Source organism: Oratosquilla oratoria, chromosome 3 (assembly GCF_046742065.1).
Source record: "Oratosquilla oratoria isolate Oo_2021 chromosome 3, ASM4674206v1, whole genome shotgun sequence".
In the NCBI taxonomy this organism is placed as follows: Eukaryota; Metazoa; Arthropoda; class Malacostraca; order Stomatopoda; family Squillidae; genus Oratosquilla; species Oratosquilla oratoria.
The window spans coordinates 89,365,572-89,391,463 of record NC_134779.1 but is presented as its reverse complement, the minus strand read 5'-3'; the positions used below and the strand labels follow the sequence as shown (position 1 = coordinate 89,391,463).

Below are 25,892 nucleotides of genomic sequence, written 5' to 3'. Positions count from 1 at the left end.
TTGGATAGTCTTTGCTCATATGTTAGTTCGGCGAGTGTCGGTGCTAGTTTGGTTGTCGCTCTTTGTAATCTTTCTAGTTTCTTAATATTCGTTTTGGTACTGGGTGTCCAAAGTGATGCTGCATACTCAAGTTTTGGTCTTATTAGTGTAGTTAGTATTTTCCTTATCATTTCTTCGTCCATATCAGTAAATGCCACTTTGATTGCTCTCAATAAGTTGTAGGTTTCTCCGAACATCTTATTTATATGCTTATCTGGTTTCATGTCCTTTCCAATCATCACTCCAAGATCTTTTTCATAGTTTTTTTTTTCTTCCCCAATTCTGTAATCTTTTGATATTCTGTTTCTACTCTTTCCAAATTCCATTATACTGCATTTCTTAATATTGAATTGTACTTCCCACTTTTCAGTCCAATTCCATAGTGTCCAGATCTTGTTGCAATGAGTTGCAGTCCTCTTCCGTTTTTACCTTCTTAAGTAATTTTGCATCATCTGCAAAAAAAATTATATAGCACTCTACGCCTTCATTCATGTCATTAATGTATACAGCGAACATGATCGGGGCCAGTACTGATCCTTGCGGGACACCGCTTTTAACTTTTTCCCAGTTGGAGAATTTTTCTCTAATTACAACTCTCATTTTCCTCCCAATCAGGAAGTCTTTCATCCATTCCAATAATTTTCCTCTGATGCCACCTTTTGACTCTATCTTATTTATTAGTTTCCTATGAGGTACCTTATCGAATGCCTTTTGCAGGTCCAGAAAAGCACAGTCTGCCCATCCATCTCTTGTATTATGTCTACTAATCTTGAGTAAAAGCAGATCAGATTTGTTGTACAGGATCTCCCTTGTCTAAATCCAAATTTATTTGGGTTCAGTATAGATTTTTCTTCCAGGTATTTAACCCATCTGTTTTTGACAACTCTTTCACAAATTTTTGCTATTGTGCTTGTTAGTGAGACCAGTCTGTAGTTAGATGGATCTTCCTTATCACCTCCCTTATAAATTGGTACAATGTTTGCTTTTTTCCAGTCCAATGGTACTTTTCCTTCTTTAAGTGAGGATTTAATTATATCATATATTTTGTCAGTTAATTCTTCCATGCATTCTTTCAGTATCCAGTTTGCCATTCCGTCTGGGCCATGTGATTTTCTGACATCCAAAGTTTTAATTTGATCACTGATTTCTTTTTGTGTTACGTTTATTTCTTTCATTGCTGGGGATAATTCTCTCTAACTTCACTGTTAGGCGAGTTTTCTATTGTGAATACTGATCTGAAGTGGTTGTTCATTATTTCAGCCATTTCCAGTTCTTCTGTAAATTCCTTTTTATCTTGGCACAGTTTTTCTATTTCTTGTTTGTTTTTAAGTTTTCCATTTACATACTTGTAAAATAGTTTGGGTTCTTCTTTACATTTGTCTATTACCTTTTTTTCATAATTTCTCTTTTCATCTCTACATATTTTTACATATTCGTTTCTTAGTTTGATGTATGTTTGCCATTTGCTTTGTTTCTTATCTCTTTTCCATTTTTTCCAAGCTGTCTCTTTTTTCCTTTGCTTCACTACATCTTTTGTTGTACCAGTTCTTTATGTATGCCTTTTCCATTTTTTGTTGTGGTACAAATTTGTTCACTCCTTCATTATAAATTTCTTTTAGTATGTTCCATTTTTCTTCTATCCCTGTATCTTCGTTTTGGAATTTTTCCCAGTTTGCATTGCGAAAAAATATTTTAAGTTTCTCAAAGTTTGTTTTGTTATACATAGGTCTTCCTATTCTATGTTTATCATTTTTGCTTTGGTCTGTTTGTTCTTTCAATTCCATTTCTATTGGTACTTGGTCACTTTTTCCTATTGGAGTTTTGTAAATAATATTATTGATTATCTCAGGTTCTGTCATAAGTATTAAGTCCAATTTTGAGGGTTCTTCATTTCCTCTATATCTAGTATTTTCTCTAATCCACTGGGTCATTGTGTATTCAATGGTCAAGTCAAGGAGTACATTGCCCCAGTGTTTCTCTCCCCCTTTCACTGTCATATCTTCCCAACATATTTCTTTTGAATTAAAGTCACCCATAATTACGGTATTTCCTCCATCCTTCAGTGTTTCAATTAGTTCTTCTTTTGTATCATCTAGTAACTCGGTGTGATCCCTTTCTGTCCAGGCTTGTGTTTTAGGAGGTACATATACCACTGCAAATTTTCTTTTCTTCATTTTTTTACCTTCGACTTGTACTATAATTGATTCTACACTATTTTTTCCTTCAGTTATTTTTGTTACAGTTAAATCTTTCTTGGCCAAAATTAGAACTCCACCGCCCTGTTTGTTCTTTCTATTCTTTGTCCAACAGTTATATTCACCTTGTCCCACAGTGTGGGGTGTTAATAACTTTAATTTGGTTTCTACAATTCCCATTATGTCTGGTTTTTCTAATACTAGATAATCGTTTAATTAGTTTTTTCCTGAGATTATTCCATCTATATTTGTGTAAGCTATTTTTAGTTTCCTTTCTCCTCCTCCCCTTCTGTCTTTGTTTCCATTTTCCCTATGACTATTTTTTCATCAGCCTCATGTCTATCACTCTCCAAAAAAACTCCTCCTTTTCTTTTTCAGTTCTATTCTCATTCCTTTCATTTGCCTCATTCCTAAGTTCCTTTTCTCTTTTTCTTCCTCACTCATTTCTTTTTTTATCCATATATTTTTGTACTGTTCACTGCTTGTTAATCTCATTGTTCTAGTTAAAATTTCTTCTACACTTGACTGCGATCTAAGTTTTACTTTTAATGGTCTATACTGCTTATCTTTAGAGTACCTGCCCATTCTATGAGTTTCCTCGATTTCTCGGTCCCAGCCTAACTCATCTGTTTGTAACTCCTTTAGTATTTCTTTGGCAATCTCTTTTTCTTCCTTTTCCCTCTGATATCTTGGTACATAGTGCTTTTCTTTAATGCCATATACTACTATACACCTTTTTCTATCCACTGTGTCCCTAACTAGGTTACTTTTCTCTTTAATAACCTGAATTACAGTTTCTTTTGTGTTATCTTTTACTTGTTGTTCCATTATTTTCTTTAGGGATATTTCCTGACTTTCCTGCTCAATTTTCCACTGTTTTTTTATTTCCTGTAGGTCATTCTCCTTAATTTTTTCTTCCACCTTTTCAGTCACTTCTTTCATTTGACTTTTAATTTCTCATTTCAGAGCCTCGTTCCTACTATTATCCTCACTTTTCAGCCTCTCATTATCACCCTTAAGCTGTTTTAATTCCTTTTTCAACTCGTCTATCTCCCTATTGTTTTCTTCGTTGGCTTTCCTTAGGTTTGATACTTCCTGGTACATTATCTTATATTCGCTTTTAAGTTCTAATAGTTCATCTACGATATCACTTAGATCTCTACTCCTCATTATGTTCCTGTATCTGGGTTCTCTATCCATCTCTACTCTTAGTAATCCATTTCCTTCTCTTTCAAACCCGGAAAATCTACTTACGTCTAATCTTTGGTATTCTCTTGGTGTTGAAGCAAAGCATGATTTTTTATCACTACTCCTAGTGGAGTTTCGATTTTTGTTTCTTCCAGACTTCGTTTATTGCGTCTTTGGATTTAGGGGTTGCCATTTTTAAGAGAGAAAAAAAAAAAAAAAAAAAAAAAAAAAAAAAAAAAAAAAAAAAAAAAAAAAAAAAAAAAAAAAAAAAAAAAAAAAAAAAAAAAAAAAAAAAAAAAAAAAAAAAAGAGTAACGGAGATACAATTTCGACCTACATTGTTTCACCACAAATGCACAGCCTTACCACCCCGCGTATAAACAACAAGGCCTACGCTGATCGTTTCTTGTTTATATTTTCGCTCGTAAGCCAGCGCTCTGAAAATACGTGTTGCTCCGACACAATAGTGTGTGCAAAAATATCACAAGAATTTCAGAGCAAATTAGATATGGTGAGATAAAAAGACAGGACACCATGAGTTTAGCTCCCCTTCCCATATGTTACAACTAGGTAAATACTAGGCGAATTCTCCAAGAAATTCTCTGACACAAAGATATCACTCAGCACCCATTACGGCCCCCCACACAATAGCCCAGGTCACATGGAAGGGTGGTAATAACGAATGGTAAAACCGTGATGTATCAAAGTGATCAAGTTTATTAAGGAACTGGAAAAAAAAAAAAATAAATAATAATAATAAAATATGATAAACTGACATGCGCTGAGATGACCAAAAGAAGATTAGACACAAGTATGAAAAACCTTTGGGCATGTTTAGAAAAAGAAATTGTAATGTTCACAATGTTCACAGCCTTAGATATGAAGATAATTTATAAATAAATCAAGAAATATTTGAAATGAAAAGGGAAATTGTTGAATGGAAAAGTGAACATATCCAATTATACAAAGAAGCGAGTGAATTGAAAGGAAAATGCAGTATTAATTAGGGAAATGGAAATGAAAAAGGCACTATAGTGAAAAAGGCTAATGAAAACATGACAAATAAAAATGAAACTTTAAGGGAAGTTAATGAAATTATATTAATAGGCAAAGTTGGTGAAAAAAAAATGGAAATTAAAAACCAAATGAAAGATAAAGAAAACCAAAAAATACTATTTAAAGAAATAGTTAAAGAACAAATGAACAAAAGTATAAAGGACACTATGATAAAAAAAAAAAAAGGTAACACACACTATAGACAAGAAAAAAATGTATTGTATTTTATGGTACTAAGGGAGCGTTGCCAGCAATCATTAAAAAATTCTGGTATATGAGTGAATTTTTTGTAAACATTTCAAAAGAATCTCTATGATGGTGGCAACATTCAAAGTTATACAACTGTATTTCATTTATATTTTTTTTATACAGCATAAAATAGATGAAATATTGGCAACTCCATAGAATAAAAAACATTCTGTATATTGAAATAGCATAAACATTTCTATACCTATTTTGTTTTTTGCTTCAGAATTGTGTTTATGGAGATATTTGGCAACTCCTCCCACCAGCATATCCCACAAAGACAGTGGACAGGGCACCAGTACTCTTGAAAAGGTCAAAGATGACGTTGCTCCTGGCACTCTCACCGTACGCAACAGTTTTGATTCTTCACCCTGTATTGTTGCTGTGATCATGGAAAAACTAACAAGAAACAAGATAGTGAAGTAGCAGAATATAGAGAGGGCCCATAAGTGCCTGATATAGAAACAAGAAGGAAAAACAAAGAGGAGAAAAGCAGCACAGCTGCACCCAGCACTCCACAAGCATCTGCTAGCCACGCCCACCTTACACCTCCTCCACCCACACCACACCACTCACCCCACACCTTATCAGCAAAGAGGAAATTGGAGATTTGCAATATATTGCAGCCACCAAACAAATGGTTGCGAAAAATGGTCACAAAAATTTAATCCCCTGTCCTGTAAAATTTATGTTTTTGTTCTTTCTGTTGTAATATCTTCGGTTGTTATTTATAGATTTTTGTAATTTTTGTTTCATTTGAAAGAAAACATGCTCTTTATTTTCTACAGTACCTTTTTTTTTTTTTATAAAACCTGAATTTTGCAGCATTTTTTAATTATTCAGAGAAACAAATTAATAATAATAATAACAAAAAAAAAAAATCAGAGGTATTAGTTTGATAAAAGGTATTCAATAGGTTTTGTTCCCCAGACTCTAAGCTTTCATTTTCATTGCTATACCTATTTTGTTTTTTGCTTCAGAGTTGTGTTTATGGAGATATTTGGCAACTCCTCCCACCAGCATATCCCACAAAGACAGTGGGATATGTTTTTTTTTCTGTTGTAATATCTTCAGTTGTTCTTTATAGTTTTTGTAATTTTGGTTCATTTGAAAGAAAACAAGTTCTTTATTTTCTACAGTATTTTTTTTTTATGAAACCTGATTTTTGCAGCAATTTTTAATTATTCAGAGAAAAAAAAAATCAAGAGGTATTAGTTTGATAAAAGGTATTCAATAGTTTTTGTTCCCCAGACTCTAAACCTTCATTTCATACCAAGCTGAATGATGTGGAAGGATTCTCCATTAAGATGGGGGATGGGATTAGGAGTCCTGTTACCTGTAGACCCAAAAGAGGACATTCCTAAAAAAATTAAAGGTATAAGAGGGTCTGGGAGTTTTCCAACCAGTACCCTAAGGTTTGGGTCTTTTAATGTGCGTGGATGTGGTACAGATGAGAGTAAAATTAAAGAGATAGGCAGTATGTTTGTGAGAAGAAAGATGGATGTGCTGGCTTTGAGTGAAACTAAAATGAAAGGGATGGTCGAGTGTGAGTTTGGGAGTGTAGTTGGGAGGTTCTCAGGAGTGAAGAGGGGACAAGGGAGAGAAGGGGTGGCTATACTAGTAAGTGAAGAGATAGGTAAGCGTGTAGTGGAGTGAAAGGAGGTTTCTTCATGGTTAATATGGATGAGGGTTTAGCTGGGAAGGGAGATGTGGGTTTTTGTAAGTGCGTATGGACCTGGTAATGATAAGAGTGTAGAGGAAAGGCTTTTTGGGTAGATTTAAATGAGTGCATAGAGGGATTAGGGAGAAATGTCAGTGTAGTTGTATTGGGAGACCTTAATGTTAAGGTAGGAAACGAACCAATAGACAGAGTGATTGGGAAGTATGGAGTTCCAGGTAAAAATTGTAGTGGAGAATTGATGGTTGAGATGTGTCTTGAGAGTTGATGATAGCAAATACAGTGTTTAGGAAGAAAGTCAAGCATAAGTACACATGGGAGAGGGTGGTGGATGGAAGGGTGGCAGATAGAGCATTAATGGAATATATAGTGGTGCCCAAGAGTATGGTAGGAAGAGTTAAGAATGTGCATGTTCTAAGGGGAGGGAGTGGGGGAATATCAGATCATTTTCTGGAAGGTAAATTGAGAGTGGAGAATAGGTGGAGAAAGAGGAAAAGGGCTGAAGGTAGGGAGGTACTTAGAATGAAATGTTTAAATGCAAAGAAAAGGTGGGGGAGTATAAGAAGAAGTTCAGAGAGGAGTGCGAGGGAGTGAAGGATAGAGTAGAACTAGGAGTGGAGGAGGAATGGGGATGGTTCAAGGAGGGAGTCATAAGGTGTGCAAAGATGGTGTGTGGAACAAGGAGGGCAGGAGCAAATAGAAGGAAGGGTAGTGAGTGGTAGGATGAGGAAGCAAAGAAGGGTGTAGAAGCAGGCTTTCATAGATTGGGTACAAATTATGATGAGGGAATCACATGAGAGGTACAAAGTAAAGGGAGGTCAAGCATAAGGTAACGGAAGCAAAGAGGAGAGCAGATGTGAAATGGGGTGAGAGTATGACAGAAAATGTTGAAAGTAATAAAAAAATGTTTTGGAAAGAAATTAAAAGAGGAAGAGGAGGCAAATCAAGTAGAGAAGAAAAGGTAAAAGGTGCAGATGGAGAGATGATAATGGAGGAGAAGGCAGTGAGAGGAAGGTGGGCAGAGTATTTTAGGGAGTTGCTAAATGTGAAGGAGGATAGGGAGGGAAAGGTAGTTGCAGTGGGAAGTGCTAAGAAAATGAGAGTGATGAGTGAGGAAAATGGAGGAGAAATAGGGAAAGATGAAGTGAAAGCAGCTGTTAAGATGATGAAAGCAGGTAAGGCACCTGGGTTGGATGGATGCCATGCAAAAGTCTAAAAAAGGAGGTACAGTGATGGTGGACTGGCTGGTGAGGTTATTTAATGTTTGTTGGAGAGAGGGTAGAGTGCCAGAGGACTGGAGGAGTGCCTGTATCGTTCCACTTTACAAGGGAAAGGGGGACAAGTGTGAGTGTAGTAGTTTCAGAGGGATCAGCTTGTTGAGTGTAGTTGGAAAGGCTTATGGGAGGGTCTTGATAGAGAGGATTAGGAGAGGAACAGAGGGAGTGATTGGTGAGGAACAGTGTGGTTTTAGGACAGGTAGGGGTTGTGTAGATCAGATTTTTGTGGTAAGACAGATATGTGAGAAAGCTATAGGAAAAGGTAAGGATGTTTTTTTGGCTTTTATGGACCTGGAAAAGGCTTATGACAGGGTAGACAGGAAGGCACTGTGGGAGGTACTGCAGATATTTGGGATAGGAGGAAAGCTGTTAAGAGCAGTCAAGAGTTTATGGGAGTAGTAGAGCTTGTGTTAGGATTAGAAATGGAGAGAGAGAATGGTTTGAGGTAAAGGTGGGACTTCGTCAGGGATGTGCTATGTTGCCCTGGCAGTTCAATCTATACCTGGATGGGGTGGTGCGAGAGGTGAATGCAAGGGTGGTGGGCCAGGGGTTGGAGATGGTTAACCCCTTCCGTACGATGACGCCTACATAGGCGTCATGAAGAGCAAGTGGGAATGCGAGGATGCTGACGTCTGCGTCTTGATTATATTTATTGTAGTCGTACCTGCATGACCCCCATACTCTGTAAACTGGCTTCATCACATTTTCTATGGTTATCAAAATTCACGGGTGAAAGAGAATGAGCGATAGAGCAGTGACTTTATTTTTTATAATTCGAGTATTATGATGCAACATCACACGTCTGGCAGCTAATGCTGCCAGATATGCAATGTGGCCCATATTGAAGGGGTTAAAGAAAATGGAGGAAAGTGGGAAATATGCCAGTTGTTCTTTGCTAACGACACTGCGTTTGTAGCAGGATCAGAGGAGGGATTGAGGAAGTTAGTGACAGAGTTTGAGAAGGTGTGTGAAAGAAGGAAGCTGAAGATAAATGTGGGTAAAACTGATGTGGTGAGATGTACAAGGGGAGAGAGTGACAGCAGGCTGGAAGTGAGCATTAACCACTTCCATATGGTGACGCCTACGTAGGCGGCATGAGGAGCAAGTGGGTACGCGATGATGCCGACGTCGGCATCTTGATTATATGTATTGTAGTCATACCTACGTAACCTCCATTCTCTCTAAACTGGCTTCATCATATTTTCTATGGTTATCAAAATACACGGGTGAAAGAGAACGAACGATTGAGCACTGACTATATATTTTATAATGCGATTATTATGACGCAACATCGCACGTCGGGCAGCTAATGCTGCCAGACGTGTGATGTGCCCCGGAGTGAAGAGGTTAAAGGCTGGGATCAACGTTTGCAAAAGTGGGCCTTAATGGAACAAATGTTGAAAAATAAACATCATAACTGAAACAATTTTTTCATACTGTCCTTTTTCCATGAACTTTTTGAAGCCCCCTTGTACATCTTGCACTCTATATTGCTCACACCAATACTCTCCTTCAAGAATACAAATGCTTTGTACATACTGCCACAAAACAGGCCATTTCAACACGTGTTACCTTTATGTACCTGTCACAACCAAACAGACATTGCAATCATCATGGTACATGTTTTCATACGAGTGACTGTTGCTGTATGATGTTAGCATGGAGGTAACACAGACTAGAATTTCCAGATTGCTCTCCTGCTAAGTATCCACATAACACACATTTCCTGCAAAGCATTCATGTAACACATCTCCTGCAAGGCATTCATGGAACACATCTCCTGCAAGGCAATCATGTAACAAAGATTTAATATATTTAGACATTGCAAAAACTTTTGATACCGTCCCCCACGAAAGATTACCGTATTTTCCGGCGTATAGTGCGCGACTTTTTTCCGTTGGAAGGGCCTAAAAATGGGGGGTGCGCGTTATCCGGTGGTGTGCATTATCTACGACCTACGATAAAAAATCTGCGGCTGTGTGTGTAATTTTTTTTCACAACAACGTGACGATGTTGGCCGTCACAAAGTCGGGAGGCACACTTCTCCGTGACGTTCCGTGAGAACAAGAACAGCCATGGTGACATGAAAGAATAAGCCAGCATGGGCTACCGTATATAAATATTTGGTATAGGTATCTATCGAATCTTATTTTTCATGTTTAAATAGGCCTAAACACCATGAAACATGATCAATATTTATGATATTTGCCCATGTTCACAGCATCTTAGTTTGAATTTTTTGTTGGCTTTGTTGCTTCACTTTAGGTATGGTACAAATTCCGTTGCGGCCGTTCATAAAATTGTGTCAAACACCTGACTACAACACCCTCTTTCAAGAGTTATATTAACTAAACATCACCTCAATGAGAGACTGTCCTATTTCACCACTGTCATTGCAGGTTCAAAGCTAAAACGAAACAGTCTGTAGTTTGTTTCAGTATTAAAAAAAAAAAAAAAAATGGTAAAGATGAATTATTTCCTCAAGATATAAAATGAACATTTTCTGTAAAAATCCCATAGTTTTTCTGTATATTTTACTTTCAATAAACTTTTTTATATCATATTTCCAAACTAAGCTACAAAGTAATAAGGGACCAATGCACAACATGAGTCATATACCGGTACATGTAGTTCCGACTTTTCTTAGTTGTGTCCTGATTGATGCCTAAACCGACACTTAATTTAGTGACAAATCAACAGATTTCCCAGCGGTGGCTCTAGCCAATGAAAAATACTTCTCCATGTAACCTCGTTCACATGATATAAATACCGAGGTAAAACTGCGCTATAGACAAATGCGATCGGACATGCGCGTTATACGTCAGTGCGCGCTATCTGAGTACTGAGATAACGAAGTGCATGGGTGCGCATTATAACCCGATGCGCATTTTAAGCTGGAAAATACGGTACTAAATTAGCTTCACATGGAGTAAGTGGCAGCCTATTAAGTTGGACTAGAAATTGGTTGAATGATCGAAAACAGAGAGTTGTTTTAAATGGCAAAACTTCTACATGGAAAAATGTTATGAGTGGAGTTCCTCAGGGTTCCCTTTTTGGGCCACTTCTATTCATAGTATATACAAATGATATAGACCACGGAGTAAAATCTATTGTCTCCAAATTTGCTGATACAAAATTTTGCGGGATGGCAAATGATCACTTAATTCAATTAGATATTCAAGAAGATTTAGATAGATTACAGCAATGGTCTGAAAAGTGGCTAATGAAATTTAACACAAGTAAATGCAAGGTTATGCACATAGGTAAAAATAACAGTAAGTACGATTACAAGTTATTTGGAATTCATTAACAAATGTGGATAGTGAGAAAGATCTAGGGGTAATTATCAGTAACGATCTCAAATCATCTAAGCAGTGTATTTCAGATTGGAAAAAGTACAAAGGAGAGCCACAAAACTGATTCCATATATAAAAATAAATCATATGAATATCGACTAAAACATATGAATCCGTTTTCCCCAAAAAAACATAGTCTTAGAGGTGACTTGATACAGGTATTTAAGATTCTAAAGGGGATTTACATCAAAAGTGACAAAATTCTTACACTGAATGAGAATCCAACAAGAAATAATGGTCTCAAACTGTCAGGAAATAGATTCAATATGGAAACGGGTAGAAACAACTTTGCCAACCGTTTAGTTAATGAATGGAATAAACTTCCTGCAAAGATGGTGCAACGTAGTTCAGTTCGAAGCTTTAAGATGCTGTAATGACTGCCATTTATTTTATATTATTTGATTATTTGTTTGTTATTATTTGTCTGTTTATTTAATATTCACTTGATTTCCATTTATTATTTGTCAGTTTATTATTACTTACTATTTACCTGTTTGTTTATCATTTAACTATACCTATGTATTATTCTATTTATTACTATTTACATTATTATAATTTTTATTTTATTCTATTTTTTTTTTATCATTTATAAAAAAAATTCGCATCTGACCTAGTTATGAACCAATAGGTCTCCTGTCCGCATGCTCCGCCTTTGTAATCCTTAATCTCCTGCTAGGCATTCATGTATCATCTCCTATGTGACTACAGAATACAAAGACTCAGTGCACCCCAAGGACAGTTATTCCATACCCAGATATTCAATCATCAACTCTACCATTTACCCTGGCTATCTCAGATGTATCTTCCCACTTTTTAAATTACAATGCTATGTCTAGCAATACCAAAGTGACAATCTTTCTCAACACAGGTTCCCTAGTTAACATCATGTCAGTACAGAATTTCCACAAATTTCACACTGAAACAAAAAGTGTCACCATTTTGGAACCCCCAGATAACCTTTGCAATGTAGGTGTCATACCATTCCCTATCATTGGTAAATTCTCCCTAGACATTTGCTTCAAAGATGAGTGCCCTTCCATTCCAGATACCACCTACATAGCTAATGTTTACTTTCCTGCTGATATCCTCATAAGCTCATTGATGAAGCAACAGAACATAATCATCTACCCTGATTAAAATGGTATTTATACAAATCATTTCCTCCCTGCATTGCCATCAGCAACTTCCCATAAAGTCAACCACATCAATGTGGCTACGCAGGCAGAACATGATTCACCGTTAGTTAATTCTAGCCCCCCCCCATTTAAATTCACTCCTCTTCATCACACAAGGATGCACCAGCTGCTAAAACAAATGGCACTGCTACCCAAACACTTTCTGACAACTAGCTCTGCTACTTTACTGACAGTTGTGGGCTTGTGTTCCAAACATAGCAGACGCACTAATTTATCCCACATGTCCAAATCAACAAAACTGAGGACACAACACCCAGTATATAACATTTATCTTTCACCTCCTGAGGACACCTTCATGCCCCTCTTAGAGGAATTCAACAATAAATTCACCCTAGTCTCGGAAGTGTTATCTACATTCAAACATACACAGTATTTATCACGCCAAAGATGTTGTTTCCTTGTGAGTACACAATGCTTTCAGCCATCAGCTCTACATCAACGAAAGGTTACACTTGCATTTCAATTGCCAATAACACTAACACACCCTTCCATCTCACAGTTGGTACAAACATTTGTGATTTCGAGGTATATCCTTCATGCATCAAAGTCATGGATGACAAATTCCCACTTCTCAAGTTTGTACCACAATTTCAGACATGCCCATAGCACAAGAACCCATTTCAACCCCTTAGACTTCCCTGATGCACAAGTCAACTTGCTTGCACTTTACAACAAGTTCAGACATACCATTGCCACTCCATGTGAACCCCTTGGAGTCACTAATCTTACTCAGTATCATATACCACTTTGCAAATACGTAATGGTATACAACCTTATCCAAGACATGATTGCACAAGACATTACTGAATCATCCATCAGTGAATGAAACTTCCCCCTCTTTGTTGTCCCTAAACACAATGGCTCCTTCCACCCCATAGTAGACTTCAGAGAGTTAAATAAGCTAACCATATCAGATAGATATCCAATTCCCCTCTTACAAGACATCTTCCATTCCGTTGGTAAAAACATAGTGTTCATGACCTTCGACATTATGTTGGGATATTTCCAGATCCCCCTTACTCCAGAGTCTAGGCCTCTGTCATTATCACTTCAAACAACTAACCATGGGTCTTGTTTCGGCTCCTTCAGTGTTCGCACTATTTATGTGCACAGTACTTGCTGGTCTCATAGGTCATTCAGTGTTCATGAACCTCAATGATGTGATCATCACTTCCAAATCTGTCAACAAACATCTACACATTCCACACACTATCTTCTCACGACTAGCAAAAGCAGGTCTCAAACTGAAGCTTGAAAAGTTCCTTCAAAAAGAAATATGCTTCCTAGGGTACGTCCTTAATTCACAAGGAATTTTAACCTCGCAGGACAAGGTCAAGGCAGTCATTGATTTCCCACGCCCTACTTCTGTAGAACATATATGTTCATTCCTTGGTCTGTCAGGATTTTACAGATGTTACATTCAAGGTTATGCTAGTATAGCAGCACCATTAACTTCAACACTTAAGGACACACACTTCATTTGGGCACCTGACCAACAGAAAGCCTTTAATGACTTAAAAAATGCACCTGTCCTTGCCTTCCCAAATCACAAGCTTCCTTTCACAATCTACACTGATGTGTCCTACACAGGACTTGGCACATTCCTCATGCAACCACAGAGCACAAAACTCAGACCAATTGCCATGCAAGTCGCACACTCAATAAACACAAGCAAAATTACTCAGTAACAGACATAGAAGGTTTAGCAGTTACATACGCACTCAAACATTTCAAACAGATCATCCTTGATTACGAGATACACATATATACAGACCATCAACCAATGTTGCACCTCTTCAAAAGGAAAGAATCTTTCAGGAAAACTTGCCTGCTGGTTCCTTATCATACATGTCTACCTTTCATTTTGTTCAAAGAAAAGTGAACCTAGCTGCAGACTCTCTCAAACACATACTTCCTTGAATCTGCAGACACAACTGATGCAGAAAACTTTCCTCCCTATCTTGACAATTACGTTAGTTGATGATATTCTGTATCACAAAACAACACTAATAAACAAACATGAACCCAACAGACCAGTGTTTCAACATGTAGTCCCTACAGATCTTATTCTAGAAGTGTTAAATCTTATACACAATTCCCCATTGCTGCACACCCTCGCGAGGAGAAATGTGTTACACAAGCCAGATTACACTACTTCTGGTTAACCATGAGGAAGGATATACATGTCTACATTGATGCTTGTCACCCTTGTGTGATTCACAAAGGTTATATCAGTGTCTCAAGACACAGCACATCCACAGAAAGGCCACTTCATTAATTTGGCAAATCCCCCTCTCTGTCCCCTCGTGCACAAAAGGGAAAGATAGAGTAATCCCTTCGGGCTGCGTCAATTTATTTCTCATACATACCCCATCCCCCCCACCCCTCATGCATCACAGCATCATCCATACACAACCATTCTCCATTCACCCCTATCTTCTGTCCTCTCCCATCCTTCCTCAACAGACATTCCTCTCTTTCCCAATGCCCCTTTTACCCCATCCATCCATCTCATCCAAAGTCAACCCTTCATGTTCACTCCTTCCACCTCTGCCTTTCACATCTCTTTTACTAATCTTTCTTCACTCATTCTTTCCATGTGTCCAAACCATCCTAATACTCTTTCATCAACCTTATCTCTCAACTCCCTTTCCATCCATGTTCTCCTTCTCACCTCCTCATTTCTCATTCTAGCTTAGTAACCCCTATCATACTTCTCAGGTATTTCATCTCAAACACATTCAAACACAAACTCCTCTCTTCCTCTCTTATGTTCCATGTTTCTGCCCCGTACAGTGCTGTCAGCACAATCACTCCTCCATATAATCTCCTCTTAGTATCCATTCCAAAATGTTTATTTCTCATTACACTTTTTAATCCACCAAGACATTTCCTTGCTTCTCTCCATTTACATTCTACCTCCACCCCCACTCCTCCCTTTCCTGCCACATTCGCACCCAAGTATCTAAAACTATCCATTTCCTCCAGTCTCTCCCTTTATACTTACTTCCAGCCTGCCACTCTCTCCCCTTGTACATCTCATCACATTACTTTTACCCACATTTATCTTTAGTTTCCTTCTTTCACACATCTTTCCAAACTCTGTCACTAACTTCCTCAATAACCTCCTCTGATCCTTCTACAAGTGCTGTATTGTCAGCAAACAACAACTGGCTTATTTCTCACTTTTCTCCATTTTCTTTAAACATCTCCAATCCCCGACCCACTACCCTTGCATTCACCTCTCACACCACCCTGTACATGTATAAATTGAACAGCCAGGGTGACATAACACATCCCTGCCTAAGTCCCAACTTTACCTTAAACCACTCTCTCCATTTTTAATCCTAACACAAGCTCTACAACTCTTTAAAAACTCATGACTGCTCTTAACACCTTTCCTCCTATCCCATATATCTGCAAAGCCTCCCACAATTCCTTCCTGTCTACCCTGTCATAAGCCTTTTCCAGATCCATAAAAGCCTAAAAAACATCCTTACCTTTTCCTATAGTTTTCTCACATATCTGTCTTACCACAAAAATCTGATCTACACAACCCATACCTGTCCTAAACACACACTGTTCCTCACCAATTACTCCCTCTGTTCCTCTCCTAATCATCTCAGTCAAGATCCTCTCATAAGCCTTCCCAACTATACAAGCTGATCCCTCTGAAACTACCGTATTTTTCGGACCATAAGGCGCTTCGTACCATAAGGCGCACCCGTAATTTGCTATTCCCCGTCCTTACATAAGGCGCACCTGGTTAGGTAGGTCAAACACCATCAGAGGCGCCACCGTCGATGACGAGCACAATAGCGCGTCATTTTCTGCGAACGCCATGCAAACGGCCAAATTTACATACCGCAGCAAATTTCATTCATACAAATGTTATGCGAGTGTATTTACTACGATCGTAGTAAATTTCAAACAATTACATCATCAGTTACATGTCGGTACATAAAAACATAAGATAAACATGGCGGCTTGCATTCAGCAGTAAATCGAAAATTGGTTTATGTTTCAGTGTAAAAAATGAGCTAAATAAATTCAGTGTATTGGCAACTGACCAAAATGAACGAAAACTACTAGTCTTGCGGATTATTCTAATACCAAAATAAAGGCAGCGTGTTACGGAAGAGCTGAGAAATCGGTGGTACTACTTAGTTTTTTTTTTTTTTTTTCTATCAGGTCAGATTATCGGATAACAACAACATCAACGTCCATCCCGCCATCTTATCTATGATCACTGGTGGTATGAATCAAACTTCACTCTATTAAGTTTCTTACTATTATGTTATTAGTGTAATAGACTTATAGTTGAATTATTTGAACTATTTTCTTTAAAATGTGTGATTTTCATGTAATATGATCAAAGAGAAGTTACATTTTTATCCTCCGTAATATTACAGACCACAGCTACGATTCGTCCTGCCCTCTATCTATGATCATTGGTGGTATGGATCAAGCTACACTATTAAGTTTGTTACTGTTGTGTTATTAGTGTAATAGATTGCATATAGTTGAATTATTCAAACTATTAAACTTTAAATTGTGTGATTTTCATGTAATTTGACGGTATTCGTAACTGTGGTGGGTAATTTAACAGAGGATATAAATGTAATTCTTTGATTGAATTACATGGAAATCACACATTCTAAAGAAAATAGCTGAAATAATGCAACCATATGCTAAATTCTTATATAAAATTGTGCCTGTCAGTAAAAACCGTCATTGTTTACATTTGATCGGCGATTAGTCAGACCGCACGTTTCGGCCAGATTTTCCCTTCAAAATGCAATATCTAGAGAACTAAGACAGCTAGATGGATAATTCAATTTGCACTGTACTCATAGCAACTTTCTGCATCCCATGAGAACTACTTCAGCTCAAATATCAGGAATTCCATTTTCATGTTGACCTAGCTAACCTGGTCTCGTCATTCAGAACTGAACATTTTCGTTGTTGAATGAGAAAAATCGGTTGGGATTTAGCAAAATTACAAAAATAAATGATATATTTTTTATTTTGGTCAGTGAAATCAGACCACCTCCATGGACGGTCTGCCCTGCCAATACCCCTATAAAACAACAAACATGTTACGGGAATTGTGGGGAATAAAACCAACAGTAGCAGTTTATTCCCGGAATTCTCTATTCACTTAAAAACACAAGATTACAAATGAAGGTAAATTTTTAGAAAATTAATTATCAATTTTGTAAATTATAATGTATCAACGTAATATGCAATTTTGTGAGCGGAAATAAAAAACAAAACGGATTTCGTAAGTAACGAAGTCGTGTCGGACGAATGGTACGCCATGTTTGTTATGATAGATGCCAACATCGAAGAAATGAAAGGGTGATAAATTCGTCTAACCTAATCTAACCTGTGTGTAATAAATCATTACCTGCAAATTAAATGTCATCCGGGTTGTCGTCGTCGTGAGAGACGTTGGCGTCCCGATCCTATGCTACCGACTTCTTTCATTAGCATATTACGTTGATACATTTTAATTTACAAAATTAATAATTAATCTTATATTGCTATATTGCGCCCATGATCGAAACTAAAAAAATACCCAAATGACTACAGTCTGAGTGGAGCGAGACTAGACCAATGCAAAATGGCTGTCTGTGTTGTGGATGCTATCATGTCATAGCCATGATAGCGTGAATGAATGCGGTGGCATGGACCCGAAAACTGTCGAAGTTTTCGCAATTTTCTTGTCAAGATACATGCACCTTGGTTATAACTTGGTTGTAACTTTTGTTAAGCCTATGCACTGTCGCCGTCGGCAGGCTAGCTACGAAACGTGTCAAAATAGTACGTCACTATCCGAGGCATTTTTTTGCACTGAAGCCACACATAAGGCGCACCGCACGATAAGGCGCACCACCCGATTTTGGCCGATTTTAAGGATTTTGCCCGCGCCTTATGGTCCGAAAAATACGGTACTACACTCACACTTGTCCCCTTTTCCCTTGTAAAGTGGAACTATACAGGCACTCCTTCAGTCCTCCGGCACTCTACCCCTCTTAAACAAACATTAAATAACCTCATCCATCCAACCCAGGTGCCTTACCTACTCTCATCATTTTAACAGCTGCCTTCACTTCATCTTTCCCTATTTCTCCTCCATTTTCCTCACTCTTCATGGTCATTTTCTTAGTGATTCCCAATGCAACTACATTTCCCTCCTTATCCTCCTTCACATTTACTAACTCCCTTAAAATACTTTGCCCACCTTCCTCTCACTGCCTTCTCTTCCATTATCATCTCTCCAACTGCACCCTTTACCTTTTCTTCTCTACTTGATTCACCTCCTCTTCCTCTTTTCTTTCCAAAACACTTTTATATTACTTTCAAAATTTTCTATCATACTCTTACCCCATTTCACATCTGCTCTCCTCTTTGCCTCCTTTATTTTATGTTTTACTTCTCTTCTCTTTTCTTTGTACCTCTCATATGATTCCCTCATCCTAATTTGTAGCCAATCTATGAAAGCTTGCTTCTTCTCTTCTACAACCTTCTTTGTTTCCTCATCCCACCACTCACTACACTTCCTTCTATTTCCTCCCATCCTCATTGTTCCACACACCATCTTTGCACACCTTATGACTCCCTCCTTGAACTATACCCATTCCTCCTCCACTCCTAGTTCTACTCTATCCTTCACTCCCTCGCACTACTCTCTCAACTTCTTATACTCCTTTTCTTTCTCATTTAAGTAGTTCACTGTAAGTACCTCCCTACCTTCTGCCCTTTTCCTCTTTCTCCACCTATTCTCCACTCTCAACTTACCTTCCACCAGAAAATTATCTGATATTCCACCACTATCTCCCCTTAGAACATGTACATCCTTAACTCTTCCCACTATACTCCTGGTTATTACTACATAGTCCATCAATACTCTATCTGCCACCCTTCCATTTACCACCCTCTCCCATGTGTACTTACGCTTGATTTTCTTCCTAAACACTGTATTTGCTATCATCAACTCTCTTTCTAGACACATCTCCACCATCAACTCTCCACTATGATTTTTTCCTGGAACTCCATACTTCCCAATCACTCTGTCTATTGGTTCATTTCCTATCCCTAGCATTAAGGTCTCCCAATACAACTACATTGACATTTCTCCCTAATCCCTCTATGCACTCATTTATATCCCTCCAAAAAGCCTCCCTTTCCTTTACATTCTTCTCACTACCAATCCCATAAGCACTTACAAAAACCCACATCTCCCTTCCCAACTTCACCTACATCCACATTAACCTTGAAGAAACCTCCTTCCACTCCACTATATGCTTACCTATCACTTCACTTACTATTATAGCCACCCCTTCTCTACCTTATCCTCTCTTCACTCCTGAGAACCTCCCTATTACACTCCCAAACTCACACTCGCCCCTCCCTTTGAACTTAGTTTCACTCAATGTCAACACATCTATCTTTCTTCTCACAAACATACTGCCCTTTACTCTCATCTGTACCACATCCACACATGCTGTATAAAACAACAAAAATGAAATACAGCTGTATAACTTTGTATGAGTGTTGCCACCATCACTATTAGAGATTCTTTTGAAATGTTTACCTAATATTCACTCAAATGATTGGTGGTGACACTCCCTAAAAAAAAAAAAAATAAAAAAAAATATATATATATATATATATATTTATATATATATATATATATATATATATAAAATAAGAGCAAATTAGATATAATGAGACACAGAGACAGGACACCACGAGCATAGCTCCCCTTCCCGTAAGATACAACTATGTAAAACTAGGTAAATACATATACCAAGGGCTCCTTCCCCCTTACAAGGGAGGTAGCCAAAGTCCAAAGGCATAAATGTGTAATATGGGTGTTTAATGCTACCATTACAAATCCACTCACACCCATTTCATCCCCACAAAATCCACTACCATTCACCACCCCTTCTTCCTTCTTTTCTTGGCTCCTCCTGGATGACAGGTCATCCCTGCATCTTGCCCACTGCCCTGGGTTAGAAGCAATGCAGCAAGACAGCACATCCAAAGTAAGGCTGCTTCATTTATTCAGCAACTCTCCCTCTCCATCCCCTCTTCTATTCACTTTCACTAAATAGAAAATTTCTTAAACAATTTGTGCTTTATGGCCTCAGAAAAGATAAGCAGTAAATTCCAACTCACTTGTATAAAATTTCATAAGTGCAACTGGCAGATGATGGGCAAGCGGGTGATGTAGGATGCGCTGATGGAAGGAATCTGCCTGAGGCTGAACTGAAGGCGTCAACATAAACAGCACCTGCAGAAATTAGGAATTATTATGAAATACATCCTAAATATATACCATTTCATCAAAGGTTGGGTTCAGATGTAGTTAATATATTCTTACTTGATACTGAGAACTTACTAGTGAAGAAGATATATACCAAAAGGTTTCTTTCCCCTTTACAAGGGGTGTGTGGGTGGGTGTGGTTGGGGGGTTAGGGTTAAGTTGAGGCATACACCCAACATTCCCTCTTTCAAAATCCTATTCATGTGTCTCCCATCTTAGCTCCTAATAGTCATCTCTGCCTAAGCCATGCTGCTCAGGTGACAATGGAGCAAAACACAGCACCTCCACAACAGGTCCAAACACCCATAACTGGTTTACACCCTCTACTTTATTAAATGGCAACTCAAGCCCCTATCCATATACGAGGTGCTGCTATGTCCAGCCTGCAAGAGTCCGCATCACTGGAATCCTTGGACAGCAAGAGGAAAAAGATATCCTTTCCCCAAGAACAGACATCACTTACATGAGCTACCCAAAAACTCCTAAAGTGCATAAATCTTATCCCCACCTCATCTGGGAGGTCTGGCCACACAGGGCCACTACCTGGTCTTAGGACTGGGTCAAAATAGCTTTTTATACTCATACACAATTGAAAACCATCACTACTCCAACATTTAGTCAACAAAAAGAAATCCTGATAATTATTTGTAAACAATCCAAAAGAACCATCTTGGAAAACACCTCCACAGCATGGTTCCCAACAATCAGCAAATCAAACACAGACAACTTACACTGCAGAATGGACCATTTTGAGTAATATTAGGAATACATTATATATATATATATATATATATGTCTGAAGACATATATATGTATATATATGTTGGCACAGTGTGTACAGCATTCACACACTGTCCAGACACATAAATCCAAATTGTTTTGAATTTAGCATTTTGTTGTCCTCCAAATGTTTCATTTACTTTTGACAACTTTTTCATATATTTTTGCTATAGTAACTGATCTACTATTAGGTGGTATATTCTGAGTTTTTGGTTTAGCAGATGGGTTGCTGGTGGTTCGAGGGTTGTTTTGTGAGCTAGCCTTTTTAATTTTTGAATGGTTATTAGGATCAGGTAGAATATTATCATGTTCCACACTATCAATAGGGTTTGCTGTAGTACTAGTGTTAGGTATTGGAGTTTGGGTTTTGGGGGTTCCAGTTAAAACATCCTTGTGTGCGCTGGTGTTACGATATGACAAGTTATTATCTAATTTTATTTTAATTTTCTTTACTATGTCTGCATAGGATGAGTTAGGGTTTCTATTGGCTCCCATTAGTTTCCGCTTTGCATTGCCAATACTGATATGTTCAGAGTTGGCTATTTCAAGGATGTCTTGTTCAAATTTGAAATGTGGGCATTCCCTAGATCTAGGGGAGTGATTACCAGAGCAATGGAGGCAGTATGGAACGTTTGTACAGTTACTGTCTTCTCTATGCTCTTCAGAACTTTTGTCACATTTTTTGTTATTGTTACATTTTGAGATAATATGGCCATATTCTAAGCAGTTGTAACATTGAGTTGGGCGTTGCTTATATTTCTTGACTCTGAATCTTGAGTGTTTGATAACTATTACACCAGGGAGGACTGTGGTAGAGAAGGATAAGAGGATGGAGTTGTTATTTCCTCTTAGCTTTTTTATTTCATGTACATTCTCAGGGCACATTTTCAAAATTTCTTCTTCGGAGAAGTCGTATAGGTCTTCAGAGAAAATAATGCCCTTGCAGGTATTGAAGTTCTTATGGGGTGTTATTTGCTTTATGTTGCCATGATTGGTGGGTCTGAAGTTTGATAGAAGCTTGGCTTGGGTATCATTACCTGCTTTTATCAGGATACTCTTGCCATATTTCTTTAGGTTTTCATAAGGGACAGTGCCTATTTTATTTTCAATACATTCTGAGGCTCTCAAGAAGTTCTCCCTGTCCTCTTTGTATGTTGCAACATACCAGAGTATGGCAGGAGACTTTCTAGGGGGCATGCTTTGAACTGTTTCTTCTTCTTTTGGAATAAAGTCATATTTCTCATTTTTCAAGTTTATATTAAATAGGCGAGCTTTGATCGTGGAATCATTCACACGGTGGTTTCAATCCATTCAATGCTTCAAGTGCAGATTTATTTTCATTAAATACTATGTAGCAGTCATATGAATTACCGTCATTTGAAAGTTTCAGTCTGATTCGTTCCACTCTTCCATAATTCTTGCTTAAGAGATAAACCTCTTCATAATCAAGAGTCAAGTCAATATTTTGGCAGAAAAGTACTCTGCTCTTTGGATTACCACCAGTAATTTTATCACCCTGGTGTCCTGGTGATTTCTTTTGAGAGTGTTCAGAAGAATGGTCCTTAGGTGAGCTGGAGTCGTTATCAGAAGAAGCTGGGGTTGCAGGGAGTTGGTCCGGTTCCGAGTTCGAGCCAGGGTCGTTATTATTTGTGGGTTTGTCTTGACTGCAACTTAGCTGGATTGGGAGGCCTCTGCACACTTTCCTTCCTTTCCTCTACCGGGTTTTCTGGATAATAGATATCCAGGTTAGGTGGCACTGTAGCAACAAGTTGGGCCGAAGATTCATTTTCATTGCAATTATTATAATCCAAGCAGGCAGCAGCTGCATCCTGATTAGAAAGAAATGAAATCCAGACTAGCCAAGCTTTAAAGTTGTCAGTTAGTTTAACCCTGATCTCTTTAATTTGTCCAAATTTACGGAACTTTTCATATAAGTCTGTATAACTCTTATCAAGAGAGACATATTTTAGATGTAAGATTCTATGACTATTAGGGGCAGTATTTGAGCTATTTATTGGTTTCTGAGTATCTAAAGATGTTTTCATCACTTCAGAATCTATTCTAATTTTAAGTTCCTGGGCTACAGAATTATCTGTCAATGAAGTCTTAGTATTTTTACCGAAGTCCTTTTTCAAGCCGGAGTCATCAACTGGGGGTTTTACTTTTGCTGAGTCAATAGCATCAACATTAGGATTGGCAATATTAGGAGAGGGATCGGGGGGTTTAGGAGGAGGATCAGGTAGTGGTCGAGGTTTAGAATATTCAGTTTGGACAGCCGCCATGATTGTGTATATTTATGAGGCCACACCATATCTTAAGAAAGATAAATGCATGGAAGAAGATACTGCAGTTGCCTGATGCCTCAAGCAATAAAAGAAAAGTCTCTGCAGAGTCAGGAAGTTCCAGAAATGACTATTTTCACATGCAGGGCCTCGGAGATGAGTTAGAGACTTTGTCAACCCGGGGTTTGTCCTCTTTTGTTTTGTCCCATTCAGGATGGGTCCGGCGTAGTCACTCTTGTTGTGTACTGGATATGGAGAAAGGAAGTCGGCAGCCTAGTACCTACCTCACAAACATGCATTCCCCAGTCGGTGGGCTTTCGGCCCTCGCAGGGAGTAGTGACCTCGCGGTATACATCCCCACTTGACTGGGTTCAGACATGTAGCTTGGGAGGCACCAAGATACCAGAACCTTCCCTAACAAGTATTAGAGAAAGATGGTGAAAAAGGAGAGTAGGGTAGCAAATATGAAGGGTAGGGATAGGGGAATTCGCAAAGTAAAAGGGGTGAGGGACCCCCTATCTATCCACTAGAAAAAAAAAAAAAAAAAAAAAAAAAAAAAAATTGGCTCAGTTTTCATCTGGTAGCTTAGGGCTGACCTCTCCAGTATGGTTGCACCTGACTGGCACAGCTCAGCCCGTCCTTGCTACACAGAAGCCCCCCCACTACATCAAAGTACTGGGCCTCGGGGGGGGGGGTGTATATTTATAGGGCCACACCATGTATTAAGAAAAAAGATCAATACATAGAAGATACTGCAGTTGCCTGATGCATCAAGCAATAAAAGAAAAGTCTTTGCAGAGTCGGGAAGTTCCAGAAATGACTATTTACACATGCAGGGCCTCGGAGGCGAGTTGGAGACTTTGTCAACCCGGAAGTTTGTCCTCTTTTGTTTTGTCCCATTTAGGATAGGGCCGGCGTAGTCACTCTGCATGTGCACTGGATTGGGAGAAAGGAAGTCGGCAGCCTAGTACCTACCTCGCAAACATGCATTCCCCAGTTGGTGAGCTTTTGGCCCTCGCAGGGAGTAGTGACCTCGTGGTACACATCCCCACTTGACTGGGTTCAGACATGTAGCTTGGGAGGCACCAAGATACCAGAACCTTCCTTAACAAGTATCAGAGAAAGATGGTGAAAAAGGAGAGCAGGGTGGCAAATATGAAGGATAGGGATAGGGGAATTCACAAAGGAAAAGGGTGAGGGACCCCCTATCTATTCACTATCTCAAAAACTTCATCCTAAAACAACTGTCATAGGGTGAGGGCGGCAAATCCTATGTGCATTTCAGTCCATGGTCAAAAGCAAGCTAGGGTCGTCAACAAAAATCTGTTGGCTCAGATTTCATCTGGTAGCTTAGGGCTGACCTCTCCGGTATGGTTCCACATGGCTGGCACAGCTCAGCCCATCCTTGCTACATGCAAGCCCCCCCACTACATCAGAGTACTGGGCCTCGGGAGGGTATTTACCTAGCTGTATTTTGTGGGAGAAGAGCTATGCTCATAGTGACCCGCAGTTGTATCTTTCCACATCCAGTTCTTTCTTAAAATCATGTATAGTTTTAGCACTCACTGTTTTCTTTCAATTTATTCCATGTATCTATTACTCTGTGGAAAACTGTTTTTTCAAATCTCTTCTGTAACTGTCCTTAGGTTTTGTCTCATGTCCTCTTGTATTTCTTGTGTCCCATTTAAGTAGATCATCCCTATCAAGGATTTCCATCACTTTCATAATTCTGCAAATGGTTATCAAATCACCTCTTTCTCTTCTTTGCTCCAGAGTTGATAAGTTTAGTTTGTCCAATCTTTGTTTGTATGTCAACTTGCTAAGTGTTGGTGTCATCTTTGTCAATGCTCTTTGAATTCCTTCTAGTTTCTTTATGTCATTTATTGTACTGGCGTGTGTGTGTGTATTTACCTAGTTCTATTATTTAGGGAAGGGAGCTATGCTCATGGTGACCGTCTTTGTATCTCTAAGCATCAAGTTTTTTCTTAAAATCTTGAATAGTGTTTGCACACACTGTTTCTTTGTCTAGTTTGTTCTAAGTATCTATCACTCTGTGTGGGAAGCTGTTTTTTTTTTTCAGATCTTTTCTGTAATTATCTTTTTTTAGTTTCTTTTTGTGTCTTCTTGTTTTTCCATTGTCCCATTTCAATAAGTCATTCTTATCTAAGATTTCCATTCCTTTCATTATTCTATAGATAGTTAGTAAGTCTGTGTGTGTGTATTTACCTAGTTGTATTATATGGGAAGGGAGCTACGCTCGTGGTG

General features: G+C 38.4%; 1 protein-coding gene across 5 annotated transcripts in view; it reads right to left on the bottom strand.

Annotated features, from left to right (window-relative positions):
- The window catches only part of Ube4B (Ubiquitination factor E4B), a 679,226-nt gene that overhangs the window by 193,117 nt on the left and 460,217 nt on the right, over positions 1 to 25,892 (bottom strand). For all 5 annotated transcript variants that reach the window (XM_076183024.1, XM_076183023.1, XM_076183022.1 and 2 more), the window contains one exon: positions 20,418 to 20,532. In XM_076183024.1, coding sequence (XP_076039139.1) covers positions 20,418 to 20,532 — 115 coding nt within the window. The remainder of the gene's footprint in view (positions 1 to 20,417; positions 20,533 to 25,892) is intronic.